The following is a 25,928-nucleotide window of genomic DNA, read 5'->3' as shown; positions in this document are numbered from 1 at the left end:
CAGCACTTGGCTGCTCTCCAGGGTCCTGGTCCTCTCTGTGAAGGCTCCTGGGTTCCCAGCAGTGAGCTGAGGGATGGTGGTCTCTCTGGGCCTGTCCTACTTCCCAGCCAGAAGCACAATGCTCTGGGGTTGAAGTGGGGTAGGGGCAGCCCTGGGGAGGCCTGGGGTCCCATGTACCCCAGGGACTTTCACTCTGTCACCTTCCCTGGCACCTGAGTCACACCACCCGCTGGGCTCTGGGGGTGTCTATTTGATTTTTAATAGTGTGTTTCCATGAGCTTAAATTGTAAATTTTGATTAAGTCCAAAATATCAATTTTCTTATTATTTTTTGGGATACAGTCCAGAAAATATTGCCTGCCTCGAGATTCTCTCATGTGTTCGCGAGAGCCTTTATGGATCATAGAACTAAATGGGAAAGACAGAACCATAAAGACCCTTGAAAAACACAGAAGAAAATGAATAGACAAGCCACAGGCTGGAAAAAATACTCAAGCACACACATTTGAAAAAGGAATCATATCCAGAACATATATGGTGAACTCCTACAAATCAGGATAAAATAGAGCACCACAGTGTTTCATAATGGACAAAAGACGATATTCATACGAGACACACGGAAAAGATGCTGAGCATCAGCAGCCATCAAGCAACTGCCGATCAACCACACGGAAGTAGCACTTCAAACTGCGCATGTCTGTTAAAAATAAATCCTGACCACACCAACGATGACCAAAGGCAGGGACACTGGGAATGATTACACAGCCCTGAAGTATTGGAAATGGTACGCTTTGGAGACCTGGTTGACAGTTTCTTACAAAGTCAAACACACACCTTTCATATATTCCAGCTGCTCAACCCCCAGGTATTGACCAGGAGAAATAAACACATGTCCAAAAAAGACTTTTAGTGAATGTCCGTAGCGGTCCCAGATCAGAAATGACCAGAGCATCCCTCAGCCAGAAAAAGAGTGAACCTGGTGTTGCGTGTTCACAGGATGCGACACTTGCTTCTCAGCAATAAGAGCCAGCGAACCACAGAGACCGCACTACAACACAGAAAGATCTCAGAAACCTTTCTTCAGCTGAAAGCAGCTGTCTGCAATAGATTATGTAAGGCATGAGTCCATCCATTGAGGTTCTGGGACAGGCCCAGCTGTTCTATGATGAAGAATATCAGAAAATGGTCAATTGGGGTGGAAGGATTTGGGGAAATGGGAAGAACTGAGAGGAAATGGAAAAAGGGGATTTTTCTCAGGCAACTTATGTTCCATATCCTGTTAGGCAAGGTGATTATAGGGTGTGAACCACAGAGAAACGCCTCGGACTGAAGACTGACAATCTCCACAATTTTATTATATTAAATTATACCTTAATAAAAACACATAGAATGGGAAAAGGTGAATAATGACTATAATGGATTTAGACACATAAAAGGTATACTTTGAAAATTTTTTTTGAGTCCGTGACATTACAGAATGAGAAAAACAACATCCTCATTGGTTACCTTTGGAGGTTGCTATGGCACCAACTCATTATTCTAGAAATGTTTAAGCAAAAAGAAGGAAGGAAGCATTTATCCAGCTTTCCTTATCCAAACTATTTCCTAGTATCCAAATAGTTGAAGAGGGAGAGAACTTTCTAATGGAAGAACCCAGCCTGTAAATGCAGAAGAGATGTAGAATTGTTTCTAACTCATCGTTTTGCAGGCGCTAATGAAATAATGGACACGCGATGCTCATCTGTGGCTGCTACAACCACTAATCAGGTGAAAGTCAACGGGGAGCTTTATAATGGATCAGTGGGGAGACGCCAGGAGCCCCTGTCGGATCTTAACGCCACTAAAGGGTGACAGCCTGACATCCAGTTATCTCCTATGTGGCGTGATGGGCAGTTCACAGCACCACCTAAAGCATTCTTGCCAGGGAAGGAGCCAAGGCAGGGAGGGAGCTAATCAATCTTCCTGATCTAACTACAGTTCAGGAAAACAGAGATTAAGACGAAAGAGTTAAAGACCTCAAGAGAGAGAGATCAATCTGCCAAGTCCAGACTCTGAAAATTTTTACAGGACAAACGGCTTGGTTTCTTCAACAAATCAACAGTATGAAAATATTAAAAATGAGGGAAAATGTTATAGATTAAAATGTACTTAACAGACATATCAACCAAATGCAATGTGGTTGGACCCTGTAAGAATACATTTTTTTTTTTAAACAGGATTGAACCCAGGGCCCTCTACCACTGATCTACAGTCTCAGACATTTCTATTTTTTATTTTGAGACAAGATCTTCTTAAGTTGCCCAGACTGATCTTGAAACTTTGATCCTCCTGCCTCAGCCTCCAGAGTTACTTGATTTGGAGGTGTATCCCACCATGCCACCATTATCTGAATTATTATTTTTTCTTTCTATAATGCACCTTTTTTTTATTGGTGCATGATAGTTGCATACAAGGATGGGATTTGTTGTTACATATTCCTATGTGCACACAGTGTGACAGCACAGTTTGGTCCCTCTCACTCCCCAGCACTTCCCCCTCCCTCTCCTCCTCTCACCTCTTGGTCCCTCTCCTTTAATGACCATCCTTGGATTTTCATGAGATTTTTCCCCCCACACCTTTCTTTTTCTTCTGTCTCTCCAGCTTCCATATATGAGAGAAAACATCTGACCCTTGACCTTCTGAGTTTGGTTTATTTTGCTTAAATGGTCTCAAGTTCCATCCATTTTCCTGAAAATGACCTAATTTCATTTGGTCTTTATGACCAAATAAAACTCCATTGTGTGTCTACGCCATGTTTTCTTATCCGTTCACCCATTGATGTGCAGTTCACCCATTGATGGGCACCTGGGCTGGCTCCGTAGTGTGGCTGTTGTGAATTGTGCTGCTGTCTGTATACACAGGGGTGCGTGTATCACTGTAGTGAGAGGACTTTCATTCCTTAGGGTAAATATAGAGGAGAGTGTAGCTGGGTCATATGGTGGTTCCATGCCTAGTCTTTTGAGAGCCTCCATACTGATTTTCATAGTGGTTGTTCTAACTTACAATCCCACCAACAGTGCACAGGTGTTCCTTTTCTTTACACCATCCCCAGCATGTAATCTTATTTGTATTCTTGATGACTGCCATTCTGACCGGTGTGAGATGAAATCTCAGTATAGTTTTGATTTGTGTTTCCCTAATTGCTAATGGTGTCAAACAATTTTTTCATATATATGTTGGATATTTTTATTTCTTCTTTTGAGAAGCATCTGTCTAATTCATTTGCCAATTTATTAATGGCCTTATTTGGTTTTATGGTGTTAATTTTTTTGAGTGCCTTATATATTCAAGATATTAATCCTCTCAGAAGAGTAACCAGTGAAGATTTTTTCCCCATTCTTTAAGTTCTCTCTTTACATTCTTAATTGTTTCGTTTGTTGTGCAGAAGCTTTTTAATTTGATGCCATCCCATTTATTAACCCTTGGCATTATTTCCTGAGCTTCGGGGTCCCATTGAGAAAGCTGTTGCTTGTGTTATATACTGGAATGCTGATCCTCTTTTATTCTAGGAGTTAGACTGTTTCTGGTCTAATCCCTTAGTGTTTGATCCATTTTGAGTTGATTTTTCTGTAGGTGAGAGATAAGGGTCTAGTTTCATTCTTCTACATAGGGATAACCAATTTTTTCCAGCACCAATTGTTTAAAAGACTCTTTTCTCCTTTAGCATCTTTGTCAAGGATCAGATGACTGCAGCTATGTGGGTTTGTCTCTGTGTCTCTTACTCTGTGCCATTGGTCTGTGGGTTGACTTTTATGCCAGTACCATGCAGTTTTGTTACTATAGCTCTGTAGTATAATTTGAAGCCAGGTCTTGTGATACCTCCACCATTGCTTAGAATTGCTTTGGCTATTCTGGGTCTTTTATTTTTCCAAATGAACTTTAGGACTGTTTTTCTAGTTCTATGAAGAATGTTATTGGTATTTTGATGGTAATCACATTGAATCTGCATATTGCTTTTGGCAATATGGCCATTTTAATGATATTGATTATGCCTATCCATGAACATGGGAGGTCTTTCCGTCTTCTGAGTTCTTCAATGTTCTATAGTTTTCATTTTAGAGGTCTTTCATCTTCTTGATTAGATTTATTCCTAGTATTTTATTTTATTTCATTTTTTGAGGCTATTGTAAATGAAATTATTTTCCTACTTTGTTTCTCAGCAGATTCATTGTTGGTATGTAGGAAAGCTGTTGGTTTTTGTTGAAACTTGCTACTTTGATGAATTATTTATTAGTGCTAGCTGTCTTTCTTTTTAAAATATTTATGTTTAAGTTGTAGGTGGACACAATATCTTTATTTTACTTTATGTGGTGCTAGGCGAACATGCTAGGTGAACACAACCCCAGCCCAAGTGCTAGCAGTCTTCTGGTGGATTTCTTTTTTGAATCTGCTACATATCAGATCATAATCAGCTGTAGACAGTGAAAATTTGACTTCTTCCTTTCCTATTTTTGTTCCCTTTATTTCCTTCTTTTGTCAAATAGCTCTGGCTAGAATTTCAAGCACCACATTAAATATGAATGGTGAGAATGGGCATCCTTGTCTTGTTCCAAATTTTAAAGGAAATGCTTTCAGTTTTTTCCCATTTACTATGAGGTTGACTTTGAGATTTTTCATATGTAGGCTTCATGATGTTGAGGGAGGTACCTTCTATCTCTAGTCTCTTCAGTGTTTTTAACACTAATGGGTCCTGGATTTTGTCAAAGGCTCTCTTTGCATATATTGCAATGACTAATTGATTTTTGTCCTTAATTCTATCTGTGATAAATTATATTTATTAATTTGCATATATTAAACCATCAACCAACTTACTTATACTATGCAATCTTCTTAGTATGGCATTTAACACCATTTGCTAATATTTTATTAAGTATTTTTGCCTCTAAGTTTATCAGGGATATCATATCAGTCTGTAGATTTGTTTTTTCCCTTGATGCGTCCTTACCTGGTTTTGGTACGAGTATGATATTGGCTTCATACAATGAATTTAGAAGTGTTCCCTCCCTTTCTATTTCATGGAATAAATTAAGGAGTATTAACATTAGCTCTTCTTTAAAGGTTTCTGAGAACTCAGTGGAGAAACCATCTAATCCTGGACTTTGCTTTGTGGGAAGGCTTTTAAATTACTGCTTCTATCTCCTTACGAGTCATTAGTCTGTCTAAGTTTTCTATGTCCTCTTGATTCAGTTTTGGCAGGTTATATATGTCCAGAAATGTATTTTTTAAAGGTTTTCCCATTTATTGGAATGTTAAGTTTTCAAAATAGTCCCTAATGATCCTCTGGAATTCTGTGATGTCTGTGGTGATGTTTTCCTTTTCATTACTAATTTTATTAATTTGGGTTTTCTCTCTTTTTCTCTTAGTTAGTTTTACTAAGTTTATCAATCTTGTTTATATTCTCAGGGAACCAACTGTGTTTCATTTATCCTATAATATCATCTATTTTTGAGAAGGTTTCATGAGCTGCTGGAAAGAAAGTAGATTTAGCTGGTGTTGGAATAAATATTCTATAGATGTCTATTAAGTCCATTTGATTTATAATATTATTCACATTCAAACAATATTTTCTGTTTTTATGTCTGGATCACCTGTCCAATGGTGGGAGAGGTGTGCTAAAATCACCCAGTATTATTGTACTGGGGTCTATCTGAGGCCAATGTCTCTTTTTTAAAAAAATTTTTAAAAAATATCTATTTCTTAGTTGGACACAATATCTTTATTTTATTTATTTATTTTTATGTGGTGCTGAGGATCGAACCCAGGGCCTTGCACATGCTAGGTGAGTGCTCTGCCACTGAGCCACAACCCCAGTGGCTAATGTCTCTTTTATGTAATCAGTTGCACCCATTATGGGGCAAAAATATTCATTATTGTTTCATATTCTTGTTGGATTATTCTTTTTACTGGTATGACATTACCCTTTTGTGATTTTTTGATTAATTTGGTTTGAGGTCTGCTTTGTCAGATGAGAGTAGATTCTCCTACTTGTTTTCAGGCTCATTAACTTAGTATATCAATTTCCTCCCTTTCATTTTTCAGCCTGTGACTGTCTTCGCCGGTAAGGTGAGTCTCTTGGAAACAACATAGGGTTGAGTCTTGTTCTTTAAACCATTTTGCCAGCCTATGTCTTTTAGTTGGAGAGTTGAAACAAATTCCATTCAGTGTTATTATATAGAGATGCTTAACAATTCCTGCCATTTGGGTTTATTTATAATGTTTAACTTGGTCCTATTTCTCATGAAATTTGTTCATTTGTGAGACCTGGGGTTTTTTATTTTTCCTGTGTGGAGTATTTCCATAAGTATGTTCTGTAGCGCTGGCTTAGTAGTCATGAATTCTTTCAGTTTATGATGATTGTGGAAGGTTTTATTTCCCCTTAACTTTGAAGGATATAGTTGCTGGTTATAGCAAGTGTGGTTGGCAGTTATTTCCTTTAAGGACTTAGAACACATCCTTCCAAGCCCTTCTGGCTTTTACAGTTTATGCTGAGAAATCAGAAGTGATTCTGATTGGCTTGCTTCTAAATGTGACCTGACTTTTTCACTCGAGGGTTTTAAAATTCTATTCTTTTTCTATATGTTAGGCATGTTAATTATAATGTGCATGAAGAGGTTCTTCTTTGATTTGTCTCTTTGGGGTTCTGAATGCTTCCTATATCTGGATGTCCACCTCATTCTCAAGAAAACAGGGAAAGAGAAACAAGAGAGCAAACAAATAAAAATAACAACAACAATAACAACAAAATAAATAAGATAAAAACCCTAACCCTCAAAAGACAAGACAAAGAAAAATAACTACATTTAAAAAATGCTTACAATGGAAAAAGAAGCAACTATGTATATGTATATATGTCCATGAACTAATGAACACAGCAAGAACACCAAAACAAACAAACAAACAAAAAACAAATGGAAGAAAGATTCTTAATGAAAAATAGTTAACAAGGATGACTGGTTACTGCCTGTAAATGTCCTTCACTGGGGTCTGTTAACCCCTTCCTCTTTTTGTGTTGTTCACCAAGCTCTCAGCTGGTGTGGCTTAAAACTGAAGCTGGTTCAGATAAGTCTCAGCTTTCCTTTTCCCCTGTATAAGGTATGATGGAAGAGCTGTCGGTTGGAGTTCTGTCTTCACAGACCAGATCCTTGCACTCCAGAGTTCTATGAGGGGAGTTCTGGAGGCTCAAGTCTAATGTGGCCTCAGGGACGTTAAGGTGGTGTCTGCTCTGGAGAGATTAGATCAACACACCCCACAGCATGGCCATTGCTAATCTTTGTAGGGAGTCTGGAGCCTCCAGGAATTCTCCTCCAAGGGCAGGGGAGCCAGTCCCTCACTCTTCTGCTGCCCACCAACACAGCCTTCCGAGGCTGAGTCCTGAGTGTTCACACCTGCCTGTCAGATTCCCCACTCACCTTAGCTGGTCATGAGAGCTGCCAGACTCAAAGGGAAAACCAATTGGGCTCCTCTTGGCTTTTCCAACTTGAATCTCCCTGGTATGACCTTCTCTGTACATCTTTTGCTCCTATTCCTTTAGCTACACAGTAGGCACTTGCCAGGACAGTGTGACCATGTTTTCTATGACCTCCCAGCTCCACAACAGCAGCTGCAGCATGGCCTCCTCCAGATGCTCCTGCCTCAGCTCTCTGCAGCCAGTGGAGAAACAGACAGCATTTGTAAACACCTCTTCTCTGTGCAGCCTCTGGATCAGCTAAGTCCAGGCTGCCTTCCTGATTCCAGGTGTTTCTGTCCACATCTGTCCATTATGCTTCTGTGTTCTCCCTCCGCTCTGTGGCAAACCTGTGCTGCCACTGCAGCTGCAACCTAGTTGGGTCCAAAGTACTCTTTCTTCTTTGTTCAATGAGCCCAAATTTCTGAGTCTCCAAGATGTGCTGACTGTCCAGTATAGAATTCACTGAAATCCATCTTTCGCTGAGAAGCAGTACTCCCACTGCCTGAGTACGAAGCCACTAGCAACCAGGAATGCAGCCTTCCTGTAGCCCGCCATCTTGAATCCCTCCCTGAATTCTTAATTGAATGCACCAACTGTAAAGAATATGTATTTTGAGGAAATACAACAGAATTATTTCTGAGAGAACAGGAATTGGATATTAAATTGTGCTAACGGTAATACTATGCAAAGCCTATGTTTGAAAAAGTCTTCCTATATTTGCAATGCATTCTTAAGTATTTATAGGTGGAATGACATGATGTCTGGGGATTTGCTTTGAAAGAGTCGAGAAGCAGTTACTGAAAAAACAAACAGCAGAATGTTGACATTTGTTGAACTTGAATGATGAACACACGTGGATGCACTACGCTGAATCTATTTCTGTGTATGTCTCAAGTTTTCCATAATAAAATGTTGAATTAAAGTAAGAGAAATTAGCATAAAATGTAATGACTGAATTCTTCATTTAGCAATTTGCTTTGAGGGGGAAAAAAACAGTAACAGACAAAGCATCTAAATTCCCCTCATTTGCTCAGGGTAGAAATCCAACATTACAAAATTTTACCAACATTTCAGAATTCTCCTCCTAACAGGCAGGAGGAGTACATTCTGGTGTTCTACCCAGCGCAGTAGGGCGACTACAGCTCATAGCAATCTCTTATGTATTTCTTTTTTCCATACGTCCATTGGTTCACTATAGGTAGCACATTTACATATTTGTAGGAGCACATGCTATAAGAATATCATTTGGTCGACATCATTCCCCAGTACCTTCCACTTCCTTCCCCTCACCCTTCTCTCATGCATTTCAGAATAATTGGAAGAGAGGTATTCAAAGGTTCTTGACACAAAGAAATGATAAATGTTAATTGTCCCGACTTGATCATTACACAATGTGTACCTGTCATCAAAGTGTCACATGCCACACATGAAATCTGTACAATTAAAATTAAGTCTCAATAAAATTTTTTTAACAATGCTGAAAAACAAGGCTTCTGCCAAAAGTCAGCTCTCAGTGGCAGGACCATGTGGCCTGTGGGACGCGAGAGGCAAAATCCCTCCTAGGTCTCTCGCCTGTGTGCTGCATGTGCTGGGTGGGCCACAAGAAGCAGGCGATGGTACTCCATGGGGGGACTATGCTTCAGACCCTGCGGACACTCTCCTGAAGACGTGGCGGGGCACCCAGGGCGGTGACGGCCATGGAGATGTGAAGCTTGGGGCCGTGGCCTGGGCCATTCACTGCGGTACTCCCAGGGAGTAGGACGGAGGCTGGCTGGTCCCTAGACTGGGGACAAAGCCCTCGGGTTCAGGGTTGGGCTGGAGGCAGGACTGAGGAGTCCCCGTCTCCTCTGGGGATGGGGACAGCCACCACCGAGCAGAATGGCCTCCCTTAGACCTGTCCTCCATGTCGCTGCAGGCAGGGTGAGTCATTCCTGGGGGTGTAAAGTACTGGGCGGTGGTGGCAGGTAAGAACACTGAGCTGCATACTTCTAATTTGATAACAAGATGGATCTTAAATGAAATTCCCCGGTAGTGGCAACCATGGAGGAGGTGTGGATAGGTTTATGAGGTCAGTGGGGTGATCATTTCAGAACGTACGTGTGTCAGAACATCCCGCTGTGCACCTTAAAGACGTGTGATTGTTCTGTGTTGGCAGGCTCAGTAATGCTGTTAGAAATAGATCTACAGGGGGCTGGGGCTGGGGCTCAGTGGCAGAGCGCTTGCCTCACACACGGGAGGCACTGGGTTCGATCCTCAGCACATAGGAAAATACACAAATAACATAAAGGCATGCTGTCCATCCACACCTACAAAAACAATCAAAAAATAAACCTACAAGTGCAGAAGAAAGAAGAGCAGATGGGTTTGTGGGTGTGGGAAATGAACTCCTTCTCTCTGGTGAGCAGTGAGTGCTGCTGTCACAGCCTCTGTTGTCCCAGAGAACAGCAGCTCTGGAGGGTCCTCCCAGATGCCCCGCTGCTAGCATGTCTGTGGGGCAGGGCATCACCCCACTCCGTCCCTCCCGGGCCCAAGCTTCTGGCCCTTTCTTTCTCCCAGGGCCTGGTGCCCTTCTCATGGCACGCAGATCCTGAAATTTTTCATGTCTTCAAGATAAAATGCAAAGAAACGAAAGCTCAACTGCTCCATACGGGGTTCTCTGAGCTGCCTCCTCTTGGGCCGCGTGTCCTGCCTTCTCCGTAGCCCTCGCTGCCTTCCGAGCTGGCGGGTGCCCCGACCCCCCACTGCCTCTACTCCTGTCAGGTTTCCAGGGAACTTGTTCAATCTTTAATCCACAAACTCCGATCTGGCCACAGATCAGGCGTGGTCCTACACACCTGGGGCGAGAAAGATCCGTGCCCCACTGATCTGTGACCTATTGACGTGGAAGAGAGAACTAACGAATAAGCAAACCCAGGATGAGGAGCCCAAGTGCCAAGGCAGGAGACGGGCGGAGGAGGGAGAGAGGAGCAGGTCGGGTTAGGGTGAGGCTGAGTGTCAGCACGCTGGACCCAGGTCCCGTCGGCAATTGCACTCAGAAGGGATGGACAGGCAAGGGCTGGCTGTGCTCATGGGCCTCTGAATTGCTGGGCTCTAGAAGAATCCTGCACAAAGTCCACCCAGAGAAAAACCCAGCCTGGAAATCAAAGCCCGGGAAGCAGAACCTGCCCTCTTGAAAGGGGAGCAATTTTAGGATCCAGGGAAGGTCCCCGCCTCCCCCTTCATTTAACGCAGCCCCGATATTCTGAACATCATGAGGACACAGGGTCTTTCAATCCACAGAGAGCTGAGGGTGGATGGGGACAGTAGGGTGTCCTAAAGGGGCTAGGTACCAAGGGATAAACCAATGGAGCAGACGCTAAGAGCGGGCATTCCTGAGGAGCGGGTTCTGCCCAGGGCTTGTGCAGGGGTTGAATACAAAAGAAAACGCACCCGAGAAGTTAGAACAAATGCAGAGGAAATTAGCATTCTGACCGTGCTCTGAGGTGTCCCCATACACCTGCTCCCAGGGCCCTACAGGCGGGGTGTGGAGGGGGCCAGCACAGACCCAAGCCTGGCTTTTCCACCAGCATCTTCCCAGCGTGGTGGTGGACACGCAGGCAGGAGAAGCGGGTCTCCTGGAAAGTGGTTACTGCATTGAAGAGAAAATCCCTCCGTAACACTTGCTGAGCTCGTCAAAGCAGACTCTGTCCAGGCCCCTCACAAGAGTCAGGGACAATGGCAATGCGACTCTGTAGCAGGAGAGACTGGGCCCAGCTCCAAATACAGCAAGTGTGAATTTACAGCTGGGAGCAGGGTGGGGTCAGTGCACAGAAAACCACTGAGGAAGCGAAGGGGTGGGCAGGATTCTCACTGGCGTGGTGCGGGGTGAGGAGCCTGATTAGTTATGCACCAGGCTCAGGCTTGGAGGGAGCGGCTCCCCTGGACCTGACCCCTGACTGAGGAGGTTCTGGCTAAAGCCTGACTCTACAGAGTGCAGAACCCTAGGACCAGGCTCAGGAGCTGGACCAAAATATGGTCCAACAAGGACTCGTCACCAAGCACTTAAGGAGTCCCTACTTGACTCTACAACTGGAGGCCGGATGCACTGGGGGCTTCCAACTTTCCCATTTCACAGTGAAACTCTCTTTTTCAAATACAAGCTCCGACAGAGCTCAGCGAGTAAAATCCATGACTGGGAGGATGACCGGCCAGTAACAGCTACCCGGTTCCCTCCCCGTTCTCCTTCAGACTCTCTGGGAAGTGCTTCTGAGAAATAGGAGACCCAGGATGTGGTGTTTCCCTCCTCCAGCATCCTGAGTTTACCTGGGCATGGACATCGTATTCAAGGAGATGGCTTAGTTGTAAGACGAACTTAAGGACAGAGTAGAGTTGGGCATGAGTGGGAACCCAACTCCCTGGGTGACACCCAGAGTAGGCCACCAGGCCTAAGCAAGCCGGCCACCCCCCAGAGAGGGCAAGGGGAGCCTTCCCCATTCAAGAAGGCGGAGGACCCTGCTCACACATCTGCCTGCCAAGGAGAATAACCGACGGTGCCAAGGAGACTCAGCAGCTCCGCGCAACACCACGAAGACGTCAGGAGGGAGGGACGCCACCTCACCAACCTTGATTCCCAGCTCGATGTTTTCTCCTCCGTACACGTCCATTCCAGGGTCCAGAAGACCGATTTCCCCAAAGAACTTCCTGTTGACCACGAAGGAACAGCCGATCATGGCTGGCGTCCTGCAGGAGAGAGAGAAGCTAAGAGCGGCTGATGCAGGGAAGCATCCACCCAGAGGCCCCTGGAGGTGCCGGTTCCACTCCAGCCTCTCCTGGGGCCTCCACTCAGCACCCAGCCATCAGGCTACTGGTGGCTGCAGGAAAGCAAGGGGCCCTGCGGGGTCCAGGGACGGCCAGCTCCCTGGTCAACTGCTCGGGGATTGATCTCACACACATGTGCTGTCTACACACATGGAAAGTGGCCCTCGCTGCACTCTGGGGACAGTGGAGAAACAGCATGGGGGTCCACAGTCAGTCTCAAGGGTTTTAGAGAAGCTGAAGGACAGCAGTGACTTCCACCGTCACTCATGTCCTCCTGCCCTGAACCCTCAGAGATCAGGCTACCGGGGCCCACAGGTATCGAGAACAAATGGTGGGAAGATGATCTCAGCAAGGTCACCTACGGGGGCCTCAAATGTCTGAAAACCAAGATTGTTATTTTATTTTTTTTTATATATGCATCTTCTCAATTGCTTCTTCTGGAAGAGGCTAATGTCAGAGACCAATGCTGTGAAAGATCATGTGTGGTGACATCGCACAGGGTCCTGTGTGCAGGACCTGACAGACATGCTGCCCTCACACATGTGCTGCGGTTCCATATGGTACAGGGACCATGCACCATTTACCCACAGGCCACGCTTCACACTGTGCGCTGTTCATGAGAGACACCCACGGGCCACGCTCCACCCTGTGTCTCTCCAGGATCGCAGGGTAGCATTGATCTACAATTGCCGTGTTTTCTTGCCTTGGTTTCCAGATTTATAGGCATCCTTGTGTAATAATTTTTTTCAGCAAACAAATTCTCAGCATCTACTATGTCTAAGGTATTTTTCTGGTGCTACAGAGAGAAGAGAAACTCCAGGCATATTTCCTTAATTCAAGCAACTAAAAGTAAATATGATAACATTAGGATAAATAATATCATAAATATGTAGCTATAATAAATGTAATAAGAATCAGTGTTACAACCCTTTATTGAGTGATTACTACCTCAAGCACAAGATACAAGGCAGTGTCCGTGCACTCTCCAGGTAACCACCTCCATGACCCTGTGAAGAAGGCAGATCCATTTCCACCAACAGCTGAGGCCCCGGGAAACCAAGTGGCCTGCTCTGAGTTGCAGAGAAGAGCTCGGGGCCTGTCTAACTCCTAAGCTCTTGATTTCAGGCCTTAAGCTTGACCGCACTCTCCAGAAAGCCTCACGGATGAGCTAGCAATTCCACTGCCAAAGGCCAGAAACAGCATCTCCTGCGGGAGACTCATGGACGCTCCCCTGGGGCCAGCAGGTGGCCACTGGGCAGGACGCTCTTGAACTGAATCTCGGGCCCCAGCCTCAGGCGCTTGCCTGCTCATTCGGACGGCTACTCTGATGTTGACCTTCATGTCCACATTCCGACCCTGGAAGAGCTCTTGTTCCCATGTGAGGGGCAGGCGGGGGCTCATGGCGGAGCACAATGTTCAGAGTCTAATGCCACCGAACACTGAGATTGCATAGCCACCACAGTGCTGGAGACCCTGGGTCACCTCCACAGAGCCAAACAAAAGAAGACGTGCAGTGTGCCGGGGGCATACAGCAGGCACTCAATAAATCATGTGCCTCTGTCCTTTTTTTGTGAGGGCTGTCCAGGCTTTTCCAGAAACTGCCCGCCAAGCATGCCTTTGTACAGAGGACACCGCCCCCAGCAGGTAGAGTGTGCCACCATCACTACAGCCGGGATAGCAGTGCCTTCCGGGTCACTCTTCCCTCCAGCCTGGCCCCCTCAGAGAACCTGGAGAGGCGCTCCATGAGCCCACCCCTGGTCTCAGGCAACCCAATCAGAAATAAGCCCTGATCCCAAACCAGGCCAGCTGAATCCCCTTCCTCCCGGAGCCAGAACCAGGCAGACTCATGCACTGGGGGCTCCGGCTGCCGATCTGGAGCAGCTCTGGTGGGCAGTGGGTGGCTGAGCCAGGGCGGAGCAGGCACACAGCGGAGAAGGGAAGGTGCGAGGCCATGTGGAGAGTGGCTGCCTGGTGTCCTGGCCTCACCATCTGCTAGGCAGGTGGCTTTGCTCCTGGCCCCTGGAGCATAGGAGTCCTGAGTGACCTTGAGGTCCTTCTTCCACTTGGACAGTATTAGGTTAGTTTCTGTTCTTTGAAACCAAGTGGTGACAGTGACATGTGCCATCTTCTCCTACTTAGGATTCAAAGAAAAAGAGAAAGAAAGAAGAAGCCGTGTCACAGGTGGGGGGGAACTGCAGGAAGGTCAGCCTTAGAGAGCTGGAGCCGGGTCACCGAGACCGCAGGCAGGCAGTGACACTTCTGCTGGGAGGGTGAGGGGCATCTCGGGCAGGATGGCGTCTGCAGAGCGGAGGGATGGAGAGCCCCTGCGTTAACTGGTAAGTTCTGAGGAGTTACAGCAATATCTCCCCCACAGCCTACGCTTAGAGTCTGAAAATGCCCAGGGTCAACAAGCCATGTAGGTAGGATCCTTTTCCAAGGCTACTTCCTGACTCCAAAGGCAAGCAGGGACCTTAAAACCACAGGGAAGAGGCTGCACACTCTGGAGGGAATGGCCAAGTGCACAGCCCTGTGGTCCACAGGAATGGTTCCCAAAGATCCGTCCAGTCCACCAAATGAGCCCCCCACCCCATAGCTCCTTAGAAGATGCAGGTCCTGCTTCCCCTGCTGGGCTGTGGAGTGTGACTGCAGATCTGAGGCTCAGGAGTCTGTGTTACACCAGCAGAACCATCCTGGGGGGCCCCGTCTACACCTAACTGCTAGGTCCCTCCCCAGAGCAGAGAGGCTGTCCCTGAAAGTTCTCTTTGCTTTTGGTGGTTGCCACCTGCCACCTCTCGGACCAGGGAAGGCGCTGGCTGAGTACTGGGGAACAAACAGGTCTAGGGGTCATGCTTGGTGGGGAAGCCTGGGGAGCCTTGGGGCCAGCCAGACAGCAAGGAAGTGGGCTTCAGTGAGGGGTGGGGGGGAGGAGGAGGCAGGGCAAGGAGGAGGAAAGGAAGGAAGAAAGGGGGAGAGGGAAGGTTGGGTGCGGTGGTGCACACCTGTAACCCCAGAAACCCTGGAGGCTGAGGCAGGAGGATCCGGAGTTCAAAGCCAGCCTCAGCAACAGCTAGGCGCTAAGCAGCTCAGTGAGACCCTATCTCTAAATAAAATACAAAATAGGGCTGGGGGTGTTGCTCAGTGGTCAAATACCCCTGAGTTCAATCCCCAGTACCCCCAAAAATGGGGAGGCAGAGAGGGAAGAGGAGAGAGGGAAAGAGAGAAGAGGGCAGGAGGGACAGCAGAGCTGGAGGGGTCAGGGCTCAGCGGCCACAGGCCCATCCTCCTGCCGGATCCCGCTCTGAGACCCTTGGATCCCACTCTCTGCCAGGCAGCCTGGTATTTCAGTACAGTCTGGTTTTACCTGGACGAGGTGGGTGGCAAGGAGAGGTGGTTTCCCATAGGACTTGCCTGGGCCTCCCCTGTGGTCCCTGCTCTTCTCAGTGCCTGGGACCAGGCTCTACAGAAGTCCCAGGGCTGCTCACAACAGAACAATGACGTTCCCTCAGTGGCTCCTCCATGGGCACAAGGCTGGGGCAGGTCAGCTGCCCAGGCTGGCACCAGGGTCCATGGGAGGCCACAGCAGGCCAGGCCTCCATCTGACCCCAGGCTGGCAGAGCCAGAAGACAAGGGGTAGGGGCCGGTCCTAGCGCAGTGGAGATGTGGACCCAACAGGGACAGTGTCATGCAAAAGGCCCCCTAAAGGCCACAGGAAATCTGTCACAGAGTCAAGAGGAGCCTGCGGGGAGGAGGGGCTGCACAGAGTCCCAAATGAGCCCAGAGGTGGTCTCCCCTGGAAGGAGGCAGAAAGCCAAGACCTGCACAAACTGGGCCCTGCCTTCCTCATAGTGTGGGGAGCACATGGGGCTCCTGGCGGCTGCTCCTGACCAGCTGGCCTCGTGGATGATCAGGACGCACCCTGCCCACAGGGGGCGGTCACTGTAGGCATGAGTTCAGGGAGAGACCACTTGGGACCTGGGACGCTGAGTGGCCGTCCTTGCCTCTGTCTGGGAGAAGCAATTCTCCAGCAGAAGGCCACTTCCCACCCCATGCAGGGTGGCCGGTCAGCCCACCTGGTCCTCATGATCAACAAGCCCAGAGTGAAGCGTGGCCCCACATCCCCTCTGAAGCATCCTCATCACCTGCTCGGCCATGCGAGCCGCAGTCAATGGCATTTGGGCACTGATGAGGTCCTAGATTGGCACTTCCAGGCTCATTGTTTACACTCCACTGTGGTGACCTGGTGACCTGCCATCAGCACAAACATTCCAACCCAGAACTGTTCACAGTGGTGGTTGTAGTAAGGATTTGCCAGAGCCGGGTGGCTCCTTTACAGAGGAGAAGAGAATTTTGCCATCACACAAAATGCAGGCGACATGCACAGGAGTTCCAGCTCAGCGAGGGAGAGACGAGCCAAGGGGAGCCAGGAGGACAGGCCCAGGCTTTTTCCCTGGACAGGAGGGGCTCTCCATTCCTGCTCAGCGTCCCTGAGCAGCAACAAAGACCCATCCTGTGCGCCCTCCGCGGCACCCCCTGGGTGAAGCGGGTGCAGGCTCAGGTCTCCCCTAGCACCCTGTCCTTCCCAGTTCATTTTCTGCCACCCCTCTTCATGGCCCAGTCACGTCGCACTTTGTGGTTCTTGGTGGGCAAAGCCCAGTGTTGGTGCACAGTACACTCTGTCCCCAGCCACCCGCACCTCTGGCCACAGTGGGAGGAACCACAGGCACTGTGAGGGTCTAGCTGCCCTCTGAACACACCGCGAACTCCACACTGCCCCTCCGGCTCTCCTCAAGCCCCCTTCCCCGGCCTCCTTGAGCCCCAGTCCCCTCTTCCTTACCCACTGTCAACATGACCTTGCTTCCCATCCTCCCAAGAAACCAGCACACCCCAGAGAATGTCCACACCACACAGGACCCACTTACTAGGCTCAACAGCCCGGCCTTCCTTTCACTGGGATCGTATCGTCCACCTCACTCTCAGCCGAGGCCGAGCACTGCACTAACAGAGATTTGTCCCCTCTTGCTACCCATGGGCTTCCGTCCAGTAGACGCCTACCCCCCCACACACAGGGCATAGGTCAGCTGCCTTCTTGGGCAGGGTGTCCCCAGGACCAGGCCCCTCCTGGCTGCCCGTCCTCCCTCGTCGCTCCCTCTCATAGCCAGGCTCCCTTAGGGGCCTGGCTACACCTGGTGTCCACCCCTCTCTCCAGCTCCCTCCTAGGTCTACTCCAAGTGGGACCCCGTGGCTCCCCTGCACTGCCTTTGCCAAGGTCAAGAGGGCCAGTCGTCGGGATCCAACGTCAGATCCCAGGGCCCGTCATGGGCACCCGCTCACCCGAGCAACGCAGTTGACCCTCCCTTTCCCTGCAGGCAGGGGCTCCATCAGGTGTTCAGGGCACCACATGCTCAGCCATCTTCCTGGTCCCTCTTCTCCACCTGGCCGACTTTTTTTCTCCTGATATTGGACGCTGGAGGACCACAGAGCATGGCCCTGGGCCTCCTCTGACCACACTCACTCACGGGCCATCTTGTTACTCCAGGGCTCTCAACAGCATTGAGACTCCATGGCTTCCAAATCCCCCCTCTGAGGTCAGTGCCTCCGATGGCCCACTCGACGCCACCACCTGCCCAGCAGAGGCCCCTCCGCAGCTGACCTGGGGCTTTCAGCCTTTCCCCATCAAACCCGCTCCCCACAGTCGTCCCTGTTTTGGTGAAACCAACCCCACCTGTCCAAGTGCTGGGCAGAAACCTCTGTACTGGCCTTTGTGCCAATTGGCTGGAGACCCTGAAGGCTCCACCACAATCACCGGGACTCTGCAGCCATCTCCGCTGCCACCAGTCTCAGCATTGTGACATGGCATTGCTTGGTGGCTACAGTCCTCACCCAGCTCTCTCCTGCCCCTCCTCTCCTCCGTGAGCTTCTACACAGCAGCCAGACAACCCACTGGCACCTGCCTCGGCCCTGGCTGTGCCTCTCTTAAAACCCCAGGAGCCCCTGTCCCCCCAGAAGGAAAGCCAGGTCTCCCGCTGGCTTCCAGGGCTCCCCTGGGTGGCTCAGACCCTGGGGTCGCTTCCTCTCCCACCAGCTATGCAACCCAAATATCCACAGACAGCTGCACAGATTAGCAAAACGTGTCCACCCTACAGATAAAGTATCCCCAGCCAGACAAAGTGTGCTGCTACACATAGGTGGGCCTCGGATCCACGCCGAGTGAGGGGTAGAGGATAGACTAAAATGCCACTTGTCACCTCGTTTGATTCCCATGAAATGCCCCAGTGAACAGGTCCAGAGAGCTGGGGGCTGCCTTGGGCTTGGTGGGGAGCAATAGGTGGGGCTTAGGGTACTGGTTTCCATTAGGGGTGGTGAGAAAGTTCTGGAATCAAGGTGGTGACATTGCACAATGTTGTGAATATACCCAGGGCCACTGAATGGCCAACTTAGACACATTAGAAATGTAAGTTCCATGTTATGTGTATCACCACTGTAAAACCATGGAGCTGGAGACAGCTGGTGCCAACTGTATTAGAAGGGAGCGCAGGGGCATGGGGGAGGGTCTGCTCCCCCTCCTGCCTCCTGCTGGTGCAGGCAGAGTCTCTAGCACTGGGGAGAGAATGTCCCGAGATGTTTCAGCTTCAGTCCAAACACCGGGTTTTCTTCTCCATTCTCAGCCCTGGGGTCAGCACCGCAAGGTAAAGACCCCTGTTCCCAGGGGTGCTGAGCTTGGGAGAGACCGCCAGGGGCATCCAGGGCTGTTCCTCCTGCAGAGGCCAGAGGCCATTCCCTTTGTTAGTCCTGCACAACCGAAAAGACCCACTAGGAAGGCTGAAGCCCAGCGGCACGGACAGAGTGTCCCTGGGCTACCTGGAGAGGCCCTGCCTCAGCAGAGCCCAGAGGGGCTAAGGGCACAGTGCAGCTCATCCACTGGGATAGGGAAGCAGCTGGGTTGCCACTGCCCCGAAGCTCTGCCACTTTCTGCCATCACCTGCCTGCCCGTGACTCAGTCTCTCCATGGTTAATGGGGCCTGGACTGTGCCTCAACTACCTGTCAGGGACCATGGTCTAAAACCTCTGAAACTCTAAGCCAAATGAACCTTTCCACTCTTTTAAGTTGACTAGCTCATGTATTTTGTTAAATAAGGGAAATCTGACTAATGCAAAAAACTACCTGGCTAGTGGCTGAGGGGTAGGGGTACCTGGCCCTCAGGTGGCCCAGGCTGACTTTAGGTCTTGTCCTTCTCAGCTTGTCCTGGGTGCAGCCTGTGCCTCTGCATGGGTGTTCAGGAATGTGTGTGTGAAATCCCATCCCCCATGGCTCCCTGAACCTGTTCAGTTCTGAAGGCCTCATCAGCGTTTGTAAGGGAAGGATTCTGTGCAGGGACCAAGATATTGATTCACTTTCGAACCCAGTGAACTGCCTGTGAGGCCATCCAGGGAGCCTAGTCTAAACCAGGTCCCAAGCACCAGAAGGTATCAAAGCACATGGCACCAACCTAGCGGCCAAGCAGACACTCTTCTTTACTGTCCCTTAGTGTTGAAGCTGTGGTGGCCCAGGTTACACATGGGTGGGCCGGGCTGTTGGTGAGGGGAGAGCAGGCTCCCGAGGTGGACAGAGAGAGGAGCCAGAAGTCAGAGACGGCTGGTCGCAGCCTATAGACAGGTGACGAGCTGTCTTTAGATGGAAGCCCTGGAGGAGAGGTCTCCTGCTGGTCCCTTGCTCCCCGTCTGGGCATTTGCTGGCATTGCGCTCAGCGCCTTGGCCCTGCTCTGGGTGCTGGTGTCTGCCCCTGGCTTGCCTGGCCACCTTTTATCTCCTGCCACTCTCCCAGACCCAGCCAGCTCCAGTGGCCACGCCTACAAAGATGTCAGGCTGATGGTCCTTGACCCCAGAGTCATGGCTGCCCATTGCCTCTTTCCCCATCTCCCTCTCTTTGGAACTTGCCACCTTTCTCTGACCTCAGACTCAACCACCCGCTACTTCCCTTGGTCTTGGCTCTGTTTCAGCCAAGACCCAGGCTGGCTTGCCAACACCTTCCCATCCAGGACCCACTGCAGGGAAAGCATGTATGACTCAATGCCATCCCTGGAACGGGAACTTCTGCAAATCTTGCTCTCGGGGTACAATGAGTGCTGGGTACTTTGGTACACAGTGGCCTCCGTGCCCACAGGTTTTGCATCTACAGGTTCATCTAGCTCTGGATTGAAAATATTTGAAAAAAATAATTGCATCTGTACTGAACATGTCTAGGTTTTTGATTGTTATTATTCCCTAAACAATGCAGCGCAACAGCTATCTGCATGACATTCACACTGCGCTGGGCATTGTAAGAAAGCCAGAGATGATTTAAAGCAGATTATGCACAAATATTATGCCACTTGCCATTTTATTTAAGGAACTTGAGCACTGTGGATTTGGGCATCCATAGAGGGGGTCCGGGAAATAGCCTCCTGACCCACGACACCAAGGGAGGACTGCACGGTCAACTTCTTTGGCAATAAGTAACTTGGTTCATCAAAATTCACTTATTTCAGTGCACTTTGTGACCCTGTCATACACCAGGAACTCTTTGACATCATCTCCTAAGGAAGAGATCAAGTCCTGAGGGGGAGCTGCCCTCCTTCAGCCACCCGTTGGTGGGGGCTGGTATGGGAGGTGACCAGCAGGGCGGAGGAGACGGGAGGGCCAGGTGCAGGCACACCACACAGGCCAGCAGAGTCACCACTAGGCTCCTCAATGCGTGGGAGCCGCACTGGGGCATCTCGTGATTATTTCTAACCTCAGAGCAGCTCTCCTGGGTGGATAACATCAGCCCCATTGTCGGGCAGACGAACTGAGGCTCCGGGATGAAGTCAGCCAGCTTCTGGTCACCCTCACAGGCACCTGAGACAGTCCACTTTGGAAAGGTCTGTCTTGGCTTCTGGTTTGAAAGGCTCCAGGGGTAGCTCAGCTGAGTGCGTTGGTCTCAGGCCTCTGGTGGGGGTGCTGGATGGCCACACCATGGAGCAATACTGCTCACCTCCTGGTCAGCAAAGCAGAGGAAGAACTGGGGTCTTGCTCCAGAAGCCCCAGCCTCCCCACTAGGCCCCACACCCTGGGGTTGCAGGCCACCTGGTGGCACCACCCTGGGGGAGCGCCTTTGACAGGTGAACTTGGTGGGGGGCGTTCAAGATCCAGACGCCAGCAAAGGGGACGTGAGCTGGCAGCACATAGACGTATGAAGGAGGCACAGAGCCAGGAACAGCCCTGGGGCCCCCACTCTGCACCCGCCGAAGTCCCCACGCCCTTCTCAACAAGATCAGCTAAAACCAGCAGCAGCTAAGAGCTCTCGCGCTGGTGGAATAAGTGGTCCCGCTTTGGAGATTTCTGGGAACTTGCAGCTGCTAAATGTTAAAAATATCATTTGGGGAAGCAGTTGGCTGGCTTGTGTCGGATTCTCCACCGGCGCGGTGCACTCATTTAATACTCAGGGGCCATTTGCCTCTGCTGCACATATAAACACCAAAGGGTAAGTGCCCTGCCTTTCAAAACCTGAATGCAGTCAGTCCTCAGCACACAAGTGCTGACCCGAGGCCAGCACTCCCCTCAGATGAGGCAGCCTGGCTCCTCTCTTGCTGGGGTGAGGATTCATGCCGCCAAGACTTCCTCAGGATCGGGGAAGTCTGCACTGGAGGATGAGGGACACACTCCTCATCTCTCCAGAGTGTGATTTTTCACAGATGCAGAAAATGCCAGTGGGATTGGAGCTGCCAGTCCAGACACATTTCCTCAGCTCACTGACTTCATTGAAATACAGACCGTCTTGAGGCTCCAGTAAGATCTTTCCCATAAGCAATTTTCTCAGGATAACACTTTTTCTCTTTGTTAATCATATTTTCTTTAGGCTTTGAGAAACTGATTTGCAAGACGATTTCTATCAAAGCACAATGTTTCTTAAGAGGTGGGAACACATCAAGACGTTATCAGCCACCAGCACTTCACACGCACACGTGCTCTCTCTCTCTCTCTCTCTCTCTCTCTCTCTCTCTCTCTCTCTCTCTCTTTAAAGCGTCTGGTTAGGTGTCTTGTGAAACAAGACGTGACTGGGCAAATGCTTTGGGAAGAGGAAAAGAGGAAAGGTCTAGAATAGACATCAGTCAACTATATGGCCCCGTCTGCCTGGCCGTGTCATGGGGGTTTTTACAGGTGAATATCTGTAACTATTTCATGACAGGAACAGTTACTTCCACACTCAATAGAGCAAAGTCTTTCTCTACCCCCCAAAATTCAGGTTATTCTCATAAGTAGATCTGGATTATAAAATAAATTACAGCTGTTATTATTACTTCTTTGGATTTCGTCCATAAAACATTTGTGGAGATTGCGCTTTGCTCTTAGGAGTCTCTGCAATGGTCTTGGTTTTGCCTTTTGGCTCATAAAGCCTGAGCTGTGTCCTGCTTGGCCTTCATAGAAGACCTTGCCAGTCTCTGTTCTGAACCACAAAGCCCTCGAGGGCAGTGCAGCTGGATGGCAAGGTACCAGGTGGCTGTGGGGAGGTAGCTTGGAAAGGATAGTAGGGACCTGATGGAGGGGAAGATGTGGAGGACACATCAGCTCCTGTGCCAACTGCAGAACAAGGACAAGAACTCCTCTCCACCTGTGGAGGCTGAGGCAGGAACATTTTTATTTATTTTTTGGTGGTGCTGGGGCCAAGGCAGGGCCGGGGCATGCTAGGCCAGCCTCTGTCCCCCAGCTCCGGCCTCAGCCAGGAGCACTTTGATGAAGGGCCAGGGATGCGCGTGGGAAGCCCCACCGTCAGAAGGTGTGCTCTGCGCTGAGGCCGGAGGGCTGTGGCCCATGGAGGACTTCTCTGCTGTGGCTCGAGAAATGCAACTGTGGGAAAAGTGAATTAAAAGTGGGTGATTGAGCCCAGAGGGGCGGAGCGCAGGAGGGGTGCTGGGGCAGGTCTGCACACAGTATGGCTTTGCCCGCCCTTCAGAGAAGGCGGACCCCAGGTTTCTTGTACCCACCGCACGCAGCCACTTCATGGGGCTGTAGTCCAAAGGCCTCTCAAGGAGAATGGTGACCTGATCACTAAGGCCCTCACCCAAGTCCTGAGTCACCTGAAGTCTCCTTGCGGTGCCTCTTCTCTCTCTCATTATCAGTACTGGGGATGGAACCCCGGGGCACTCTACCACGGGTCTTCACCCCTGGTCTTTTATTGTTTTTTTTATTTTGAGACAGCATCTTGCTGAATTGCTGAGGCTGGCCTCAAACATGCGCTCCTCCTGCCTCAGCCTCCAGGGTTGCAGGGATGGCAGGCGTGCTCCACGGGCCATGGCCCCATGCCTCTTCAGTAAGCCCAATGAGCTCTACAAGTCCACATCTTCAGATACTCGGGTTTTCCCCGCAGGGCTTACCCAAGGACTCCAAGACAGGGAGATGACCATTTTCAGGGCCCAAATGACCCATCAGGACCTCAGGTCTCTGATGGCTTTGCTTATTTAAGGGCTAGATTAGCAGTAGTTTTAAGAAAGTGGTCAAACAATACCACAGTCGATTTGCGGGGCACCTCATCCAGAGGCAGCCATAGCCTAGGGGATGCCCGTTAGGACCCGCAAAAGCAAGGGCGAGACCCATGGTCCCCACCTGACACCAACACTTACGCTAATCCAGAACAGTGTCCAGCCAGGACAGCCAGGCGTAGGCAGAGGCTGAGAGCACGGCTCCGCTAAGCTCCAGAGCCTCCTCCAGAGGTCACAGATGGCGCCAGCAGAGCCAGAGGACCAAGACTGCAGCGTAGCCAGGAGTCACCTGGGGGTCCCCTGGGGAGCCTTACAACACACCTGTGCCCGCTCCCTCCCAGACACGCGATGGCTCTACCCAGTCAGGTCCTGCTGCACGGCCAGCTGAGAACCACCCTGTGTGGATTCCCTCAGCCCAACAGCAGGCTCACTCTCCCTGGTGGGACAGAGAGGAGGGGACAGCAGGGGCACCTCGGGGCCTTTAGCCCAGCCCCACTGCTCAGGTAAGCGTGTGGAAGTGGGAGAGGACCAGAGGGAAAGAGGTGGGAGCTTTGCTTCCTGCCCCACCCTCTGGGGTGTGAGACTATGTGAATGTGAGCGTGTGCCCATCTGTGTCTGTGTGAGTGTGAGTATCTGTGTGTGAGTGTGAGCATGTGCCCGTCTGTGTCTGTGTGAGTGTATGTGTTTATATCTGTGTGAATCAGTGTGAGTGCACATGTGTGCCTGTGTGTGACTATGTGTATGTGTGTGTGTACATGTCTGTGTCTCCGGCTGGGGAACCCTGAAGTTGCCGGTCCCTCAGGAGAGGGTGACAAATACTGAGAAAGCTCCCCAGGGGACTGAGCAGAGGCTGAGGGTAGATGTGTCCTGGGCTCAGGAGCAGGGGCAACAGCCGCCAATCAGGAGGGGGACCCTCAAGATGCAGAGGTGCCCACAGCTGGAGGAAGCCAGGGGTCCTGAGGGCTGAGGTCACACCTCTTCTGGCCACGCAGGGCCAGCCCCCATGGGGAGGGGGGCCAGCCTCCAGGAAGGAGAATGACAGCAAGGGTGACCCCGACCTACTGGAGCAGCCTCCTGCACCCGCCTCCGCTGGGCCGGCACCTGCACTAACAAGGCTGCTCCCTGCTGAACGCCCCTCTCAGGTCTCTCTGCAGGAGAGATGCAGGGCAGCTCTGAGGTCTGAGTTTGCCACCTTTGCTGAGAGACTGGGCACCACTCTGGCATCTGCATTGCTTCCCGTGATGGCTTGTGTATCACCTCTGAATCTCACAGTGACGCTTTCAGGTGAGCGAGCACCTGCTTTTGAGAACTGGGAACACTGGAGTGCAGAGGAGCCAGGCCACTGTTCCAACGTAACCAGGAAGGTGCCACCTCTACCCCCCGTTGGCACACAGATGACGCAGAGACTCTACTCAGACACAGATCTCAACAATGCCTGAGGAAACCCGCCATCTCCTCTTGCGCTCTGGGCTGGATGACAACGGCATTTATTCTGACTTTCTTTGTCATAGACAGAAGTGAAAAATAACCCAAAAAACTTCAGAAAATGAAAAATACAGTCTTTGGAATTTAAAACACAGCAGGCCAATCAAATAGGTTACATGTAACTGAAGAGAGGAAGAGAGGGAATGAAGAGACGGACCCAGGGAGATCACCTTTGTGCACCCAAGGGATACACGGAGAAGAGAGGAGGAGAGTGGTGGGCGGCACCCGCCTGCAGCGCCAGCGGGCCAGCCCTGGAGCCCTGTCCAGTCCTTCCAGGATCAGTGGAAGTCACTCAATGCCCCGTATTCAAGTAGAGCTTTGTCATTTATGAAGAAGGCTTCAAGGTTAATTAGCCTAATTCCTCTGATCCTGGAAGATGTTGTGTGACAAGGGTACAGGTGTTACATTAGCCATCCTGCTGACAAAGAGGCTCAGAGACTGGAGGGACCTTCACAAAGTCACACAGCGCCTCTGGAGGAAGCTGAGAACCAGAACTCTTTAGAACTCAAGAGCCGCCCCACTCTGCAGGCCCTCTTGAAGCATATTCAAAAGGGAGGTACCAACTGTGGTGCCAATGGAGAAAACTTCCAGAAGTCAACTGGTCTCCACGTGTGAATCAGCCACAGTCCAGCCCAGAAGGGGGCTGTGCTTCCTCGGCTCTGAAG

General features: G+C 50.0%; 1 protein-coding gene across 3 annotated transcripts in view; it reads right to left on the bottom strand.

The window, feature by feature from the left end:
* Galnt17 (polypeptide N-acetylgalactosaminyltransferase 17) overlaps positions 1 to 25,928 on the bottom strand; it is a 358,134-nt gene that overhangs the window by 71,195 nt on the left and 261,011 nt on the right. For all 3 annotated transcript variants that reach the window (XM_058583038.1, XM_046456026.2, XM_058583039.1), the window contains one exon: positions 12,087 to 12,204. In XM_058583038.1, the coding sequence (XP_058439021.1) occupies positions 12,087 to 12,204 (118 nt within the window). The remainder of the gene's footprint in view (positions 1 to 12,086; positions 12,205 to 25,928) is intronic.

The sequence above is a fragment of the Marmota monax genome, unplaced genomic scaffold (genome assembly GCF_021218885.2).
Source record: "Marmota monax isolate L192 unplaced genomic scaffold, Marmota_monax_Labrador192_F-V1.1 WCK01_AAM20220418_F8-fsc00235, whole genome shotgun sequence".
Taxonomy (NCBI): Eukaryota; Metazoa; Chordata; class Mammalia; order Rodentia; family Sciuridae; genus Marmota; species Marmota monax.
This window is presented reverse-complemented; position numbering and strand designations above follow the sequence as displayed.